The sequence below is a fragment of the Podarcis pityusensis genome (assembly GCF_964106645.2).
Source record: "Podarcis pityusensis genome assembly, chromosome: 5".
In the NCBI taxonomy this organism is placed as follows: Eukaryota; Metazoa; Chordata; class Lepidosauria; order Squamata; family Lacertidae; genus Podarcis; species Podarcis pityusensis.
The window spans coordinates 23,847,517-23,860,763 of NC_138032.1; the positions used below are offsets into that span (position 1 = coordinate 23,847,517).

At 46.0% G+C, this 13,247-nt stretch overlaps 1 protein-coding gene across 4 annotated transcripts in view; it reads left to right on the forward strand.

The window, feature by feature from the left end:
• Positions 1-4,390: 4,390 nt before the first annotated feature.
• Positions 4,391-13,247, forward strand: part of ERICH6 (glutamate rich 6) — a 30,430-nt gene continuing 21,573 nt past the window's right edge. For 2 of the 4 annotated variants that reach the window (XM_081007972.1, XM_081007973.1), the window contains exons 1-5: positions 4,391-4,532; positions 6,857-6,911; positions 9,396-9,484; positions 11,928-11,982; positions 12,735-12,856. In XM_081007972.1, the coding sequence (XP_080864098.1) occupies positions 4,472-4,532; positions 6,857-6,911; positions 9,396-9,484; positions 11,928-11,982; positions 12,735-12,856 (382 nt within the window). In that variant the 5' untranslated portion in view covers positions 4,391-4,471. Of the gene's footprint in view, positions 4,533-6,856; positions 6,912-9,395; positions 9,485-11,927; positions 11,983-12,444; positions 12,624-12,734; positions 12,857-13,247 lie in introns of those variants that run through there. The other 2 variants (XM_081007974.1, XM_081007975.1) reach the window with 2 other exon arrangements.

Here is a 13,247-nt window from a genome sequence, read left to right on the forward strand (position 1 = left end):
TTTACCTTTACCTTTGCTCTGTTATGAAAAGGGCTTTAAGGACATGGTGTAACAATGCCTTTCCTCTGCTTCTTGGGATCTACACGTTTGTCCATCTCTGCTCTGACCATCAGCCTCGATGCAATTTCTAAACCTGTCGTCATCGCGTTAACATTCACCAACCAAGTTCAGACCGTGACTTGAGACTATTGGCTCCAACAACCAAAGCCTAATTTTGCACGAAAATGTAAGTCTGGGTCGTCTGCAGAGCATTTTGTAAGTGGCTGTATTCAGCATCTGCTCTGCCGGGCAGCGGAATGTCTATACTTAACAAACTTAGGTGGTTTGCACTTGTGAACTGTTCAGAATGTTCACGCCATTCAAAGAGCCAAGATTAAATGGCAGCGTTGATGCCCATGCTGGGTGTGAGGGTGGGGGAAAGAGACCTTTTAGGGCCTGCATTTTAATATACCACTCTCTGTGCCCGAGAGGAAGAGATTTCCCAAGAGGAGAGTTACTGGATCGCTGGCATTGCAAGACCTTGATTCCTAGAACTCTGTTGACATGGGAACCTTTAAATTATGACACAAGTGTCCCTAGAATAGCTACTGTACATTCCGAAAGTGATCTCACCAGGATATTGAAAGCAGACTCTTGCTAGCACAGCAATGGTTCCAGCTGTCGTTTCCTAGGATGGTGTTTTTGTATTCCTCTCTGCTCAGGGGTCCAGAAGGATGAACATGGAGGTGTCTGTGGATTATATCGCCTTCTGGACATACCCATGTAGAGTTCCTCACTTACATATCTGAGCACATCCTACGGCATGAGAAAAGAACGCCAATAACTTCCTGGGCAGTGTCCACAGACCAGGACAGTCTGAGCAAGCAGATCGTACTGAGAACAGGAAATGGTATTATGAACAAAGCTGACTGGCTGGCTGAGGAAGGGGGTCGCCCCATCATTAACAAACACATTGCCAAAAAAATTCTTTACATACAAATTGAATCTGAACATATGTTATTGCTGACTTTTTAACGCTGAATTCTGGAAATGACTAATGCTGTATCAGGCTAAAGATTTGCATGCAATATCTCAATCCTAGCACCGTTCAGAGGCAACAAAGAAAGAATCAAGTGAATGTATTGATATGATTACATAAATATTGAGAATGCAAAATGTTTCTTTTAAAAGGCAGGAAAAGCTCTCTTCCTTGAGAATCACTATACTTTATAAAATATTCATATTTTTAAAGAAGTGCATAAACGCAATTGCAAAGAGTCCCCCAACTTAGCCCCCTACCCCAGGCAGTCTATTAAGTTTTGCCAACTTTGTGAATATAAGAATAAGAAATATTGATAATTTTTATGCTGACACATAATAAAATGTTGGGAGAGATGTTGCAGCAAATTGTTCGCCAAACGAAGGCTGGGGCTACAGATGATGTTGGACTCCAATTCCCATCAGCCCCAGCCAAAATGGCCAAGTCAGGAGGAAAAACAAGTTCCAGCCCCTCTCCCCCCCCCCCAAAATGATGGTCATTCATTACCATTCAAATGGTGTGCATGCACCGTGTCTTGTGATCCATTATGAGGGGTGGGGCTTACCTGCACCCCCCATATTTTATTAAGGTTGGTATCACTGCTCTGTTCATGGTCAGCATTTTCTAGGAGAATATAAAAACCTTTGCAATAGGCCTCTCGTTTTCTAGGTCACAATAGCCTTTTCCACATCATCTCCAAAGAAACCCGAGCATGTGCATCTTATCCATTCAACCAAGCCTTCTCAATGGAAGTTGCTAACCTGAATTTATTTATTTTTAATTGCAACCACCTATTTTATTCCATTGCGACTCCTCAGGTGTGTGCTGAATCCGGTGGTTCTTTGGACCTAGGAGAAGTAGATTGACACCATTCATTCTGTAATAATAATAATAATAATAATAATATATGTTTCGCCTTCAATCTTCCTACCTTTATTCACATGCTTAATCTTGTTACTGCGAGTACACTCTCTTCTTTGTATAGCAAAAACAAAAAACTTTGCAGCTTAGTAAAGAACGGCTTGGAAACTTTAGAAATGTTTCCAAGTCGAACAGCCTCTAATTAGCAGGAAAATGTTGGTCCACTGAATAGAACAGAAACTGATTTTTCCATTCAGATGGTGAAGTTTCTGCAGCTTTGGTAGCTAACATGCATGCACATTTTGAAAACAACTTGTTAAAGCGTCTGGCAAGTTCTGTAACATGGTCTCTCTCCCCCTCCCCCGCTTTGATGAATTACCGGTATATAGTTGTGGCTTTATCTGGGAGTTGGACAGGGGGACAGTGCGCCCCTGTTGGTTCTGCAGGACCTCTCAGTGGCTTTCAACACAATCGGCCATGGTATCCTTCTGAATCACCTTGCTGGGATGGGACTTAAGAGATCCTGTTTGACAGTGGCTCTGTTCCTTCCTGGAGGGGAGCAATGACTTGGCCATTGGCCTGCCGGGTACCTTAGGGTTCTGTTCTGTCCCCCAAGGCCCATGCTATTTAACATTTACATGAAACAGGTGGGAGTGGTTGTCGAGAGTTTTGGGGTGTTGCCAGTGTCATGCAGATAACACCCAGCTCTATTTCTCCTTTCCACACAAATCCAAGGAAAATGTCTCTGTTCTAAACTGGTGTTTGTCATCAGTAACGGACTGGACGAGGGTGAACAAACTGAAGCTTAATCTGGACAAGAAAGTATTTTTTCCCTAAAATTGTGCCAGTTTTTTTGGGGGGGGGGGACTTTTCAAAAGCCTAGGCTTGTGAGGGGGTGATTTCCCTATGTCACTGTATTTGACAAGGATGCTGGCAGTGGCACTGAAGGGGAAAAGGTTGTTTTTAAGAAAGGAGTGATGGGCACGCTTTGATTTGCAGAACAAAAAGTTAAGTAATCTATTGAGAGCTCCAGATATTTTCAAGTGCTCTGTGGGGAAAGAAAAGTTTGAGAACTAACTGCTAAAGATAGATCCTTCGCGGAATTCTTTCTGCTCTAACTTGGTGTGTGGGAAGAGACAAGGAAAAAATGGAGATATATATATATATGTCCTTGCATCCCCTGAGGCTGCTGTGGTGCAATGAAAGATGTAGTCTGCTGGCAGTGATTACTCTATCCTTATGTAAAAAAAGAAAAGAAAAGGAGCCAACAGAATTGAAGTAGATGGAAAAACACCCACTACCGTTCCGTGATGTGTTTACCACAATCTTATTCTTCTTCTTTGGCGATCACTTGTAGCTGAGTAAGATTGTCTTCCATAAACACGGTTTTAACAATGAGTCCGTAAGTGAGTGTGGAGGCCAATTCTGGATCCACACGTCCTTCCACAGTGGGGACATTGGTTTCTGGGCGGGAGTTGATCACAATACTATAACCCCTGCCCTCAGTGTGTGGGGGAGGTGGGGGGCTGAGGTGTTGGCCTAGGAGCTGGAAGACCTGAGGTCAGATCCTCACTCTGCCTGGAAGTTCACAGGGCTAATCCAGGTAAGGTAAAGGACCCCTGGACGGTTAAGTCCAATCCAAGGCGACTGTGGCGTTACGGCGCTCATCTCGCTTTCAGGCCGAGGGAGCCAGCGTTTGTCCACAGACAGTTTTCCGGGTCATGTGGCCAGCATGACTAAGCCGCTACTAATGCACGGAGGACCGTGACGAGTGCCAGAGCGCACGGAAACGCCGTTTACCTTCCTGCTGCAGCGGTACCTATTTATCTAGTTGCACTGGCGTGCTTTCGAACTGTTAGGTAGGCAGAAGCTGGGACAGAGCAACAAGAGCTCACCCCGTTGCACAGATTTGAACCACCGACCTTCCGATCAGCAAGCCCAAGAGGCTCAGTGGTTTAGTCTTAATCTACCTCTTAGGGTTGTTGTGATGATCAAATGGGGAAGGGGAGAACCATGCGCGCTCCTTGGAGGAAAAGTGAGATGCAAATGTAATACAGTGCTACCTCAGGTTAAGAACTTAATTCGTTCCGGAGGTCCGTTCTTAACCTGAAACTGTTCTTAAACTGAAGCACCACTTTAGCTAATGGGGCCTCCTGCTGCCGCCATGCCGCCGGAGCACGATTTCTGTTCTCATCCTGAAGCAAACTATTTCTGGGTTAGCGGAGTCTGTAAGCTGAAGCGTATGTAACCCAAGGTACCAGTGTAATAATAAAAGCCAAATAGTGGTTTTTTTGTGTCTGAAAAGTGTTTGTCCCAAGACTTGGAAATGAAATAGATGCGGGTGTAGAGAACGGCGAGCTAAACACAAACACAACTTGAACGTGGCTGCAAAGAGCGGGGGAATATTCTGCACAGACGTGAGAATGAGACGCAGATCCCGCCCCGTTCCCGCCGGAGTCCCCCTGGCAACTGGAACGCAAAACACTGCGCGTCATAGAGGGCGAAGAACGCCGCTTCTCCCTTGGAGCCTTAAAGGGGCCGCGGCCCCGGCGCCGTTGCGGTTGCAAAGGAAGCGATTGGGTTGCACTTTGCATGATGGACGGGGCTTCTGGGAAGTCGGAGAAGGATGGCGAGGAAGCCCGAGAAGATCCAGGTGCTTGCTCGAGAGAGGCAGTGCTCTGGAGCGTAGATGCCATGGGAGGGGGCTAAAAAATAAAAAATAAAAAAGGATGGGGCGGGGGAGCGAGAAAGACCGATGCTCCCACCCCGCAGAGGCTTGGGCTAAAGAGGGAAGGGTGTGCGGGAGCCGAATTCCCTGTGGAGCAGAGGAGACGTCCGTGGAGTCCGGGGTGCAGGAACTGGACTACACTGAAGTAGCAGCTCTCAAACGGACCTCTTTTCAAAAGATGCAAATTTGGGCACCCTCTCTTGGGCCGGTAGGCAGCGGAACTACTTGCCACTAGTCCTGCCACGTTTTAAAGCGACGGTTGTGTCTCCCATCAAGGCAGCGCCCCAATCTCATGCTGCCTTCTTGTGCCTCAATCCTAACAGGTGAAAAAGGCTGACACGGTGCCCCTTCTTTCATCTGGATCAATGGCAGGAGTGCCAACTTTAGCACTGTATTGGGGGCGGGCAGGTGAGCGGTGCACAGGCACAACTGGAATGGCGATGCGCATCCATTGCGGGGGGGTGGGGTGGCCCCAAATATTTTGGGGGGCAAAGACCCCTTGGCCCCTAGGAGTTGGCTGCTATGATCAAAGGAGCTTCTGCAAAGATGGAGCTGAGACTAATTTCATGAGTGAAGCACAGACACAAACAAACACCACAAGTTTGTACATTGGTTATATTTATAAACGTCTCCCATCAAATAGACTCAAGGCAGTTTGCACCAGTGTCCTTTAAGTCCCTTGTGTTACTTTCCTTGTGCAGTATCCAGTAGCCACAGAGGCATAGGGTTGTAGTCAGTTATCTTTTTCTCAGAGCAGGACCATTGAAATTAATGGCCATAGTTGACTTTGGCCCATTCATTTGAGTGGGTGTGCTCTGAGCAAAAGTTTTGAATGCAACCCATAATATGGCTTAGGGAACCGGGTGGCACCAAGTGTAAAAGTACATACGGAAGGAGAGAATGTGAAAGGAAACTCACTGAGTCAGTTCCTCACCACGTCAGAAGCCTTCCTCAAGATGCCACAGTTTTGGGCATCCTATGCAATTCTGCTACATGGAAAATGGAGGAGCTTTTCCAGCAGAAAGAAAAGGTCTCTGCCTCGTAGCTTTTAAAACAATACAGTTGTTTCTTGTACTGTTTTTAAAACTGCTTTTAGCTGTTTTCATGGTGTGTTTGTAAATCAAATAAATAATAATTATATAATAGGATGGGAAGAAGAGTTAGTAGCATAGTATCCTTGTATTTTTAAAAAAATATCGAAATGTTGCTTAAGTCATTTTAAAATAGGGAGCGGGGAGGGCAGTAAGAAGACTGGAAACTGTCTTATACAGTCATACCTCGGGTTAAATATGCTTCAGGTTGAGCATTTTCAGGTTACACTCCATGGTACTTCCAGGTTTTGCCACTTGCACATGCGCAGACGCTCAAAATGATGTTACGCACATGCGCGGAAGCGGCGAATTGCGACCCGCGTACGCGCAGACGCGGGTTGCGTTTGCTTCAGGATGCAAACGGGGTTCTGGAACGGATCCCGTTCGCAACCAGAGGTACCACTGTACTGAGTCTGACCATTGGTCCATTTTGCTCCGGGTTGCCTTGCTTGCTGCCAGTCATTATGTTGATGGACAGCAATCCTGCAGGATTTCAGACAGGTGTTTTTCCCAGTTGCACCTGGAGATGCCAGAGGTTGAACCTGGAACCTTCTGCGGGCAAAGCAGATGCTGTATCACTATGCTACAGCCGTTCCCATATGTGCCGGCAGGTTGTTATAATTTTTTAAAAGAAACAACCACTACTACTAAACCTTATTGAAAAATTGGCAGAGTGGTTAAGATAGTGCCTCCACCTTCCCAACGAACATACAGCAACTGTTGTGGAGGCCTGCAGAAATGAGATAGATCTAATATTTATAGCTTCTATGCATTATTAAAATATTGTTCCCACTAATGTCATTTTCATTTACTATGGAAATGTTCAATAAAAGGAAATACTTCCAGATTCAACCAGACTGTCATGATTAAAGCTGAAGTCCTTAAACCTAAACACCCTTGCATGGGAGTAAGTGGCACTTATTTCTGAGTAGATTATGTATTTGATTGCACTCTAAGTCCAATCGAAAATGATAACTGATCCTTTGCAGATTTATTTGTAATTAATTACTACTGAATTCAATTGGAGCGGTAAGCCATGACCTGGAATGGGGTCCATTTTCTGCAAAGCTGTTGACCTTAAACATTCACGTACTGGAAACTGTCATTAGGATTATATTGCATACCAACAATTTACCTATATATGTTTATGTTAAGCAGACAGCAAAGTCATTGGAAGAGAACAGTTGCCCCCAGAAGCTGTTCAATCAGGGAGGTAAGTAAGTTAAAAGATTGATACAAATGCATGGGAAAAGGGTCTGTCAATAGAAAATTTGCTGAAGCAGCTAAAAACGAAGCGTGTCAACACGCTGGTCATCACAAAATTCTAGAGTGAAACGAAAAAGAATAGTTATCTACGCTAGAATTGAGTGACTGTGGCCCTCATCCTAATTTTAGTGCCCCTCTGCAAGCAATCAGTTTAGACTACCTCTTGTGAGAGTGAACTGTCCCTCTCCCAACACCCCATAGGGTGAGGGTGGGGAGAAAGATGGTGTGGCTCCACCCACTGTCAATAGGCAGCCTCTGACAAATTGTCCCCCAGAGCAACACAGTCCTCAGCTGAAAAAAAGGTGGCTGATTCCAGACCTATAGCATGCTTCCATTGTCAAAAATTCCAGAGCTGTAGTCTTTTTTTTGCTCTTGGAGCAAAAATACTGAAGAGCCTTGTGGAACCTGAAAGACCTAGCAAACTTATCATGGCTCCCTCCCATACCCACGTGTGGAAGGGAACATAACACTTCATGCATCGGATGAAGTAGACTGAAAGCTTATGCTTATGGGGGTCTTCCCGGAGTTGTCTAGCTATATGAACGTAAACAGTGGCGTAGCGTGGGTTGTCAGCACCCGGGGCAAGGCAACTAACCCGTTGATTTGCGCCCCCTAACCCTAACCCCCAGATGTTGCGCCCGGTGCGGCCGGCCCCCCCTGCACCCCCCATGCTACGCCACTGAACGTAAAGATCTCCAACAAGGCAGTTATGTATTGGGGAGCTAAACATTTCAGGCAGCGATGCAAGAGTCTCGCTTATTTTTGAGCCATTTTCTCTTCTCTCCCGAATTCTGGAACATGGAAAGTGGCACTTTGCTAAATTACAAATTGCATAGTGGTATTGCCTTTTGTCAGGCAAATTGTTTGGTAATAGCTAAGGGCGTGTCCTTTGTGGGAGATGTACAGAGAGCCCTGATGGAATGCTTAGAATGTGATGGCCATGTATTTGAAAAGGTGACACACAGGCACACACAATTTGGGGTGGAGCTGATAGAAGGGTGTGTGTGTGTGTTAACAATAGAGTTGGTTTGAGTAAGTCAGAGGACCTGATGTTGGTTAGACAGGGGTCAGCAAACTTTTTCAGCAGGGGGCCAGTCCACTGTCCCTCAGACCTTGTGGGGGGCCGGACTATAGTTGGGGGGGGGGGAATGAACAAATTCCTATGCCCCACGAATAAACCAGAGAAGCATTTTAAATAAAAGCACACATTCTACTTATGTGTGCTGATTCCCAGACCATCCGTGGGTTGGATTTAGAAGGCGATTGCGCCGGATCCGGAACCCGGGCCTTAGTTTGCCTACCCATGGTTTAGCATGTGTGCTGGTCCTTCTAGGACTAGCTGCAGATTGCTTCAGCCTGCTTTCTGCTGCAGAGAAGCCCATTATTTCAAAAAGGTTGTAAGTCTTCAGCAATCTTTCCTCCATAAGGAAGGCAACCCTTGTTAAGTGCTGCCTGTGGAATTTCACACTGACAAAATGTAATGGCAGGATGGAGTCACGTAGCTGTGATGCATTGTGGGATTAGATTATCCTCAGGCTGCCGGCCTGAAACTTTCATAACTTGTCTGTTGTCACAGACAGAAGTTGAGGCTTTCCATCACATGCTTCCCTGTATTTCTTGACAGAGTTTTATAAATAAATAGTGAGGCATTTCAAGTAACGCCCTGGAAGGGAAACCTGCAGACAGGAAGCTACAGGCACCATGCAAAGTTGATTTGTTGTATGAATTCACAGGGCATTCAGCCTTAATAATATTGCTGTAGGTATTTTCCCTTCCAGAAATGCTTTTGATGGTATCAAAGGTTGAGCAAACAATATCGGATCCTGAATGGAGGATAATTATGTATTGCTAATTTAAATAATGGCTTTATTGTATTTGATACAAACTATTTAACTGCCAGGGGTCCTTCACCTTTACCTTTATTGCATCCACAGTTGGGCTGTATGCTTTTTGAAACATTTATAAATAAAAAACTTAATACAGTGGTACCTTGGTTCTCAAACGTAATGTGTTCCGGAAGTCCATTTGACTTCCAAAACGTTTGAAAACCAAGGCACAGCTTCCAATTGGCTTAGGCGCCCCAGAAACAATAGCTAACAGCTGCATCGGATGTTCGGCTTCTGAAAAAGGTTCGAAAACACTTCTGGAACACTTCTGGGTTTTTGGTGTTCAGAAGCCGATTTGTTCATCAACTAAGCCGTTCAAGAACCAAGGTTCTACTGTAGCAAATGAAGAGGTCAAGCTTGATTGCCTAAAAGGTTTGCTGCCATTTAACTTTAAAGTCCATTATTACTCAGAAGTCTGGACTACAGCTCCCATTATCCTTCAATGGCTCTCAATTTCAAATAAAATTACTTTACTGTGTGCATCGGTCCTTAGCGTTGCAGAGGCAATCTTCATGAGCTAAATGTGTCATTTATTTTTAACATAGGGCATCTGAAATTGCTGTGACAGTTTCAGAGTTTTACAACAGTGAGATGGAGCCAGAGGAGACCGTAGAGAGGAGAGAGATAGGCACAGGTATTGTATTGTTGCTGCTGTGGAGTGCTTTAAGAAAGCATAACATCTGGAGTAGGCAGAGGGAAGGAAGTCACTACATTGTGGCTCACAAACTTGCTGCAGGGTTGCCATCAAACGCCAAAACATACACACCAGCCAGTTACTGTTCGCTTGCTTTCCTAGTGCTATTGCTCATCCAACTAGAGCTGTCTCCAGGTGTTTTCCAAAGCATGCAGGGGTTAAAAGAGGGCAAGGGGTGCACACGCAAGACCCACCTTTGTTGTTCTCACATGCCTGGCATTCCCTTGCATGTTGAGCAAGAAGGTCTAACCGCATTCACCTGGAAGGGACTAGACGCCACCTGAAGACTGGGAATCCAAGACTGGGACTCTTCCCAATGTGAACCACCTGGACCCTTAAATCTTCTTCTGAGGCCCTTCTCCAGGTCCCTCCTCTGAGGAAGGCTCAGAGGGTGGTGGCAAGGGCAAGGGCCTTTTCAGTTATGGCTTTCCATTGGTGGAATGCTCTCCTCAGTGAGGCCCGCCTAACGCCGTTTTTGACATCTTTCAAGTGCCAGATAAAGACTTAGCTTCGCTCCCTGCCCAGCTTTTGATGGACCAAGATGTTGTTTTGTTACTAGTGTGCTGCCAAAGCTTCCCGTGGTTGTTATGGGACTTGTTTTGTTTTTAATTTGTTTTCTTTGTTTTCATGTTTGTAGTTGTATCATGAGTCTCTTTGGGACATTAATGTGACCAGTGGCTTAATCATCATCATCATCAACATCATCCCTGATTATGCAGTTCCAAATCACATGGTGGCTTCTAACTACATTCAGCTGAATGCAGTTAGATGTCTCCTTAATGCCTGTGCCAAACAAGTAACGGTTGAGTGGATAAGGGATATGCCTAGCGTACAATGGCCACTGAGGCCACTGGGTTTTAGGGTATCACTACCAGTGCAGGCGACAGAGCCTAGGACTTGCCAATCAGAAGGTTGGCGTTTCGAATCCCCACAGCGGGGTGAGCTCCCGTTGCTCAGTCCCAGTTCCTGCCAACCTAGCAGTTCGAAAGCACGTCAAAGTGCAAGTAGATAAATAGGTACCACTCCGGCAGGAAGGTAAACGGCGTTTCCGTGCGCTGCTGTGGTTCGCCAGAAGCAGCTTAGCCATGCTGGCCACATGACCCGGAAGCTGTACGTTGGCTCCCTCGGCCAATAAAGTGAGATGAGTGCTGCAACCCCAGAGTCGGTCACAACTGGACCTAATGGTCAGGGGTCCCTTTACCTTTACCTTACCAGTGCAGGCACCTGTGAGCGCCATGCAGCAGAAGGTACCACACCAATGCTTTAGAATGGAGCATGAGACACAGAGTGGGGGTGCCAAATTTTAGCGTCAGGCGCCACTGAAATTTGATACCCCAAAGTCTGCCAAGGTTCCCATCACTGGCGGAGGAAGAGGAGTGCGGAGGAAGCGCACTGCCCCCAGCAGCACAATCCCGGTGGGGTGCCATGGTGGCTGCCCTCCTGCCCGCACTGGGCACCACGCCCCCGCAGGTGGCATGCCCCACCCCCAGGATGTGTGCCATGCCCCTGGGACATGCGCCAGCCCTGCTCCCACCTGCTCTCCGCCCCTATGGTGCCAGGGCATGAAGCTCTGCCACTGGTTCCCATCAACCCCAACCAGCATGGCTGGTGATCAGGACGATGGAATTTGTAGTCCAACAACACCTATAGTCCAACATCACCGGAAGGGCCACGGTATCCCTGCTATGCTGGTTGAGCAGGTATGAGACAGATGCAGAAGGAAGCGCTCAGACAGTTCCAGGCTGGCAGCGATTCCGGATCAGCCTCTTCAAATCCAGATCAACTCTTTGCATACCAGAAGCAGCCTTTCAGATCAGGCAAAACTGGTTTTAGCCTTGGAGGTGGATATGAGCCCAGATGCTTGGAACAAGGGATTTCTTGCCTCAGCTGGTTGCCCAATAGGGACTGTTCTGCACACATCATTGCCTTGACTGTACAAAGGCCTACAGAGCTTACACCTCCCCTTTCTGTCATAGAACAATGCACACACAGGGAACGCTAGAAAAGTCTCGTTCATTTGGTATTGCAGCAAAAGCCCTGCCCTCTATAAATTCTACCTTACAACCTGTGCTGTGCTGTGCTATTTAGTGCATAGGAATGGTGGCTGGGCAAGATTTTTAGATCAGTGTGTAATTTTTCACACGCTAGAAAACAGTTGACTTAAATTCTCATTACAGAATAGATGTGCCCACCTCCCCAGTAAATCCCTTGATATTATGGTACTATTTTCAGCATAAGGCAAACTGATGTATTTTTAGTGTGGATTCATTTAAAAGATGCCTATATTAAAAATACCATTTGGTTTCCCAGAAAAGGTCAGGATAGATGTTTTGTGTTTCTCTAAGTATTCTAAGTGCCATCATAATGCTGTTTATATGAACAGGTCCTGAAGATCATCCAGGAAGAGATAAAAGTGGACCATCCACTTCTCCAGCTAGGTAACAACAACAACAGCAAGTCCTTGCATTAGTCAAAATGCTTATTAATGGGGTGTACCTTATTACAAGCGGGTGGTGGATGAAATTTCTGCTCACTCTTCTGACATTATTTATGAGCTTTCCCTCTAACTTATTGCATCTTGTTCAAACTGGTCCGCGATGTGTCATGGAAGGTGGACTACAGATTTCCAGACTGTAGAAGATACCACAGCTAGATTTCTGGGTCTCATGGGAAAGCCTGCTTCACCTTTTAGAAATAAAAATGTAGCATTTTTTAATTTAATTTAATTTTTTTTTTTAGTGCTCCTTAGGTGTTTGTTTGAAAGATGTAGATATTTTGCACTCCCACCACCTTTGGGGCTCCCCCATGTATGCTGATCTCTCCTCCTTCCCCCCAACCCCGGCTCCGTGGCCCAAGTTTCGCTCCAGTCCTGTTGACACTTGTTGTCACTGCTCGAGTTTGCTCTTAGAAGGAGCGGCATGCATCGCAACTGAATGGAAAACATGTTTATTTCTGGCAGGCTATGCTGTGGTCAGAATCAGAATTCCTCAGGAACTGGCAGTAGTAATTACCGACGTACTATTTGTGCCGTGGATAGAAAGCTCCGGGGCTTGCCTGTGTTGTTATGAGGCTCAACGATGTAAGTGTCTGTGTTTGCGCAGATGCTGACATAAAAAGTGTGGGGCTTCCTCTAATTCAATTGCTTGCCCTTTCCCTCAAGCACTAATACATTGTTTTTCCATCTGCCAAGGTCAGAGAGCCCAGAGGGAACGGCTGACAGCAGTCAAAAGCCAGGATTAGATATTGCCCCCTTTGAAAGATCAGCAGAGTTCTCCTCCCCAGAAACCACTGACTCTTTATCCTCAAGCAAAGGTACTGTGTTCTAACTTCTGCATGCGCCAAGAGAGAAGGACTGTAACTTGGGGGGGGGGGGCTATTTCCCAGCTCCACCTGGAGATGCTGAAATTGAACCCTGTTTGTGGAATGCTCTCCCCAGGGAGACTTGCCTGGTGCCTTCATTACATATCTTTTAAGGCCCCAGGCGAAAACATTCCTCTTCAACCAGGCCTTTGGCTGATTAAGCAATCTATGGCTTTTTAAATGTGTCTGTTGAGGTGGGCATTTTTGTCTGGTTTCCTGCTATTATGCTATGTGTTTTGTGTTTTTACGTTGCAAACTCCCCTGTGATCTTTGGATGAAGGGTGGTGTATAAATTTAATAAATAATAATAGTAACCTAGGACCTTCTCTCACACTCAGCTATG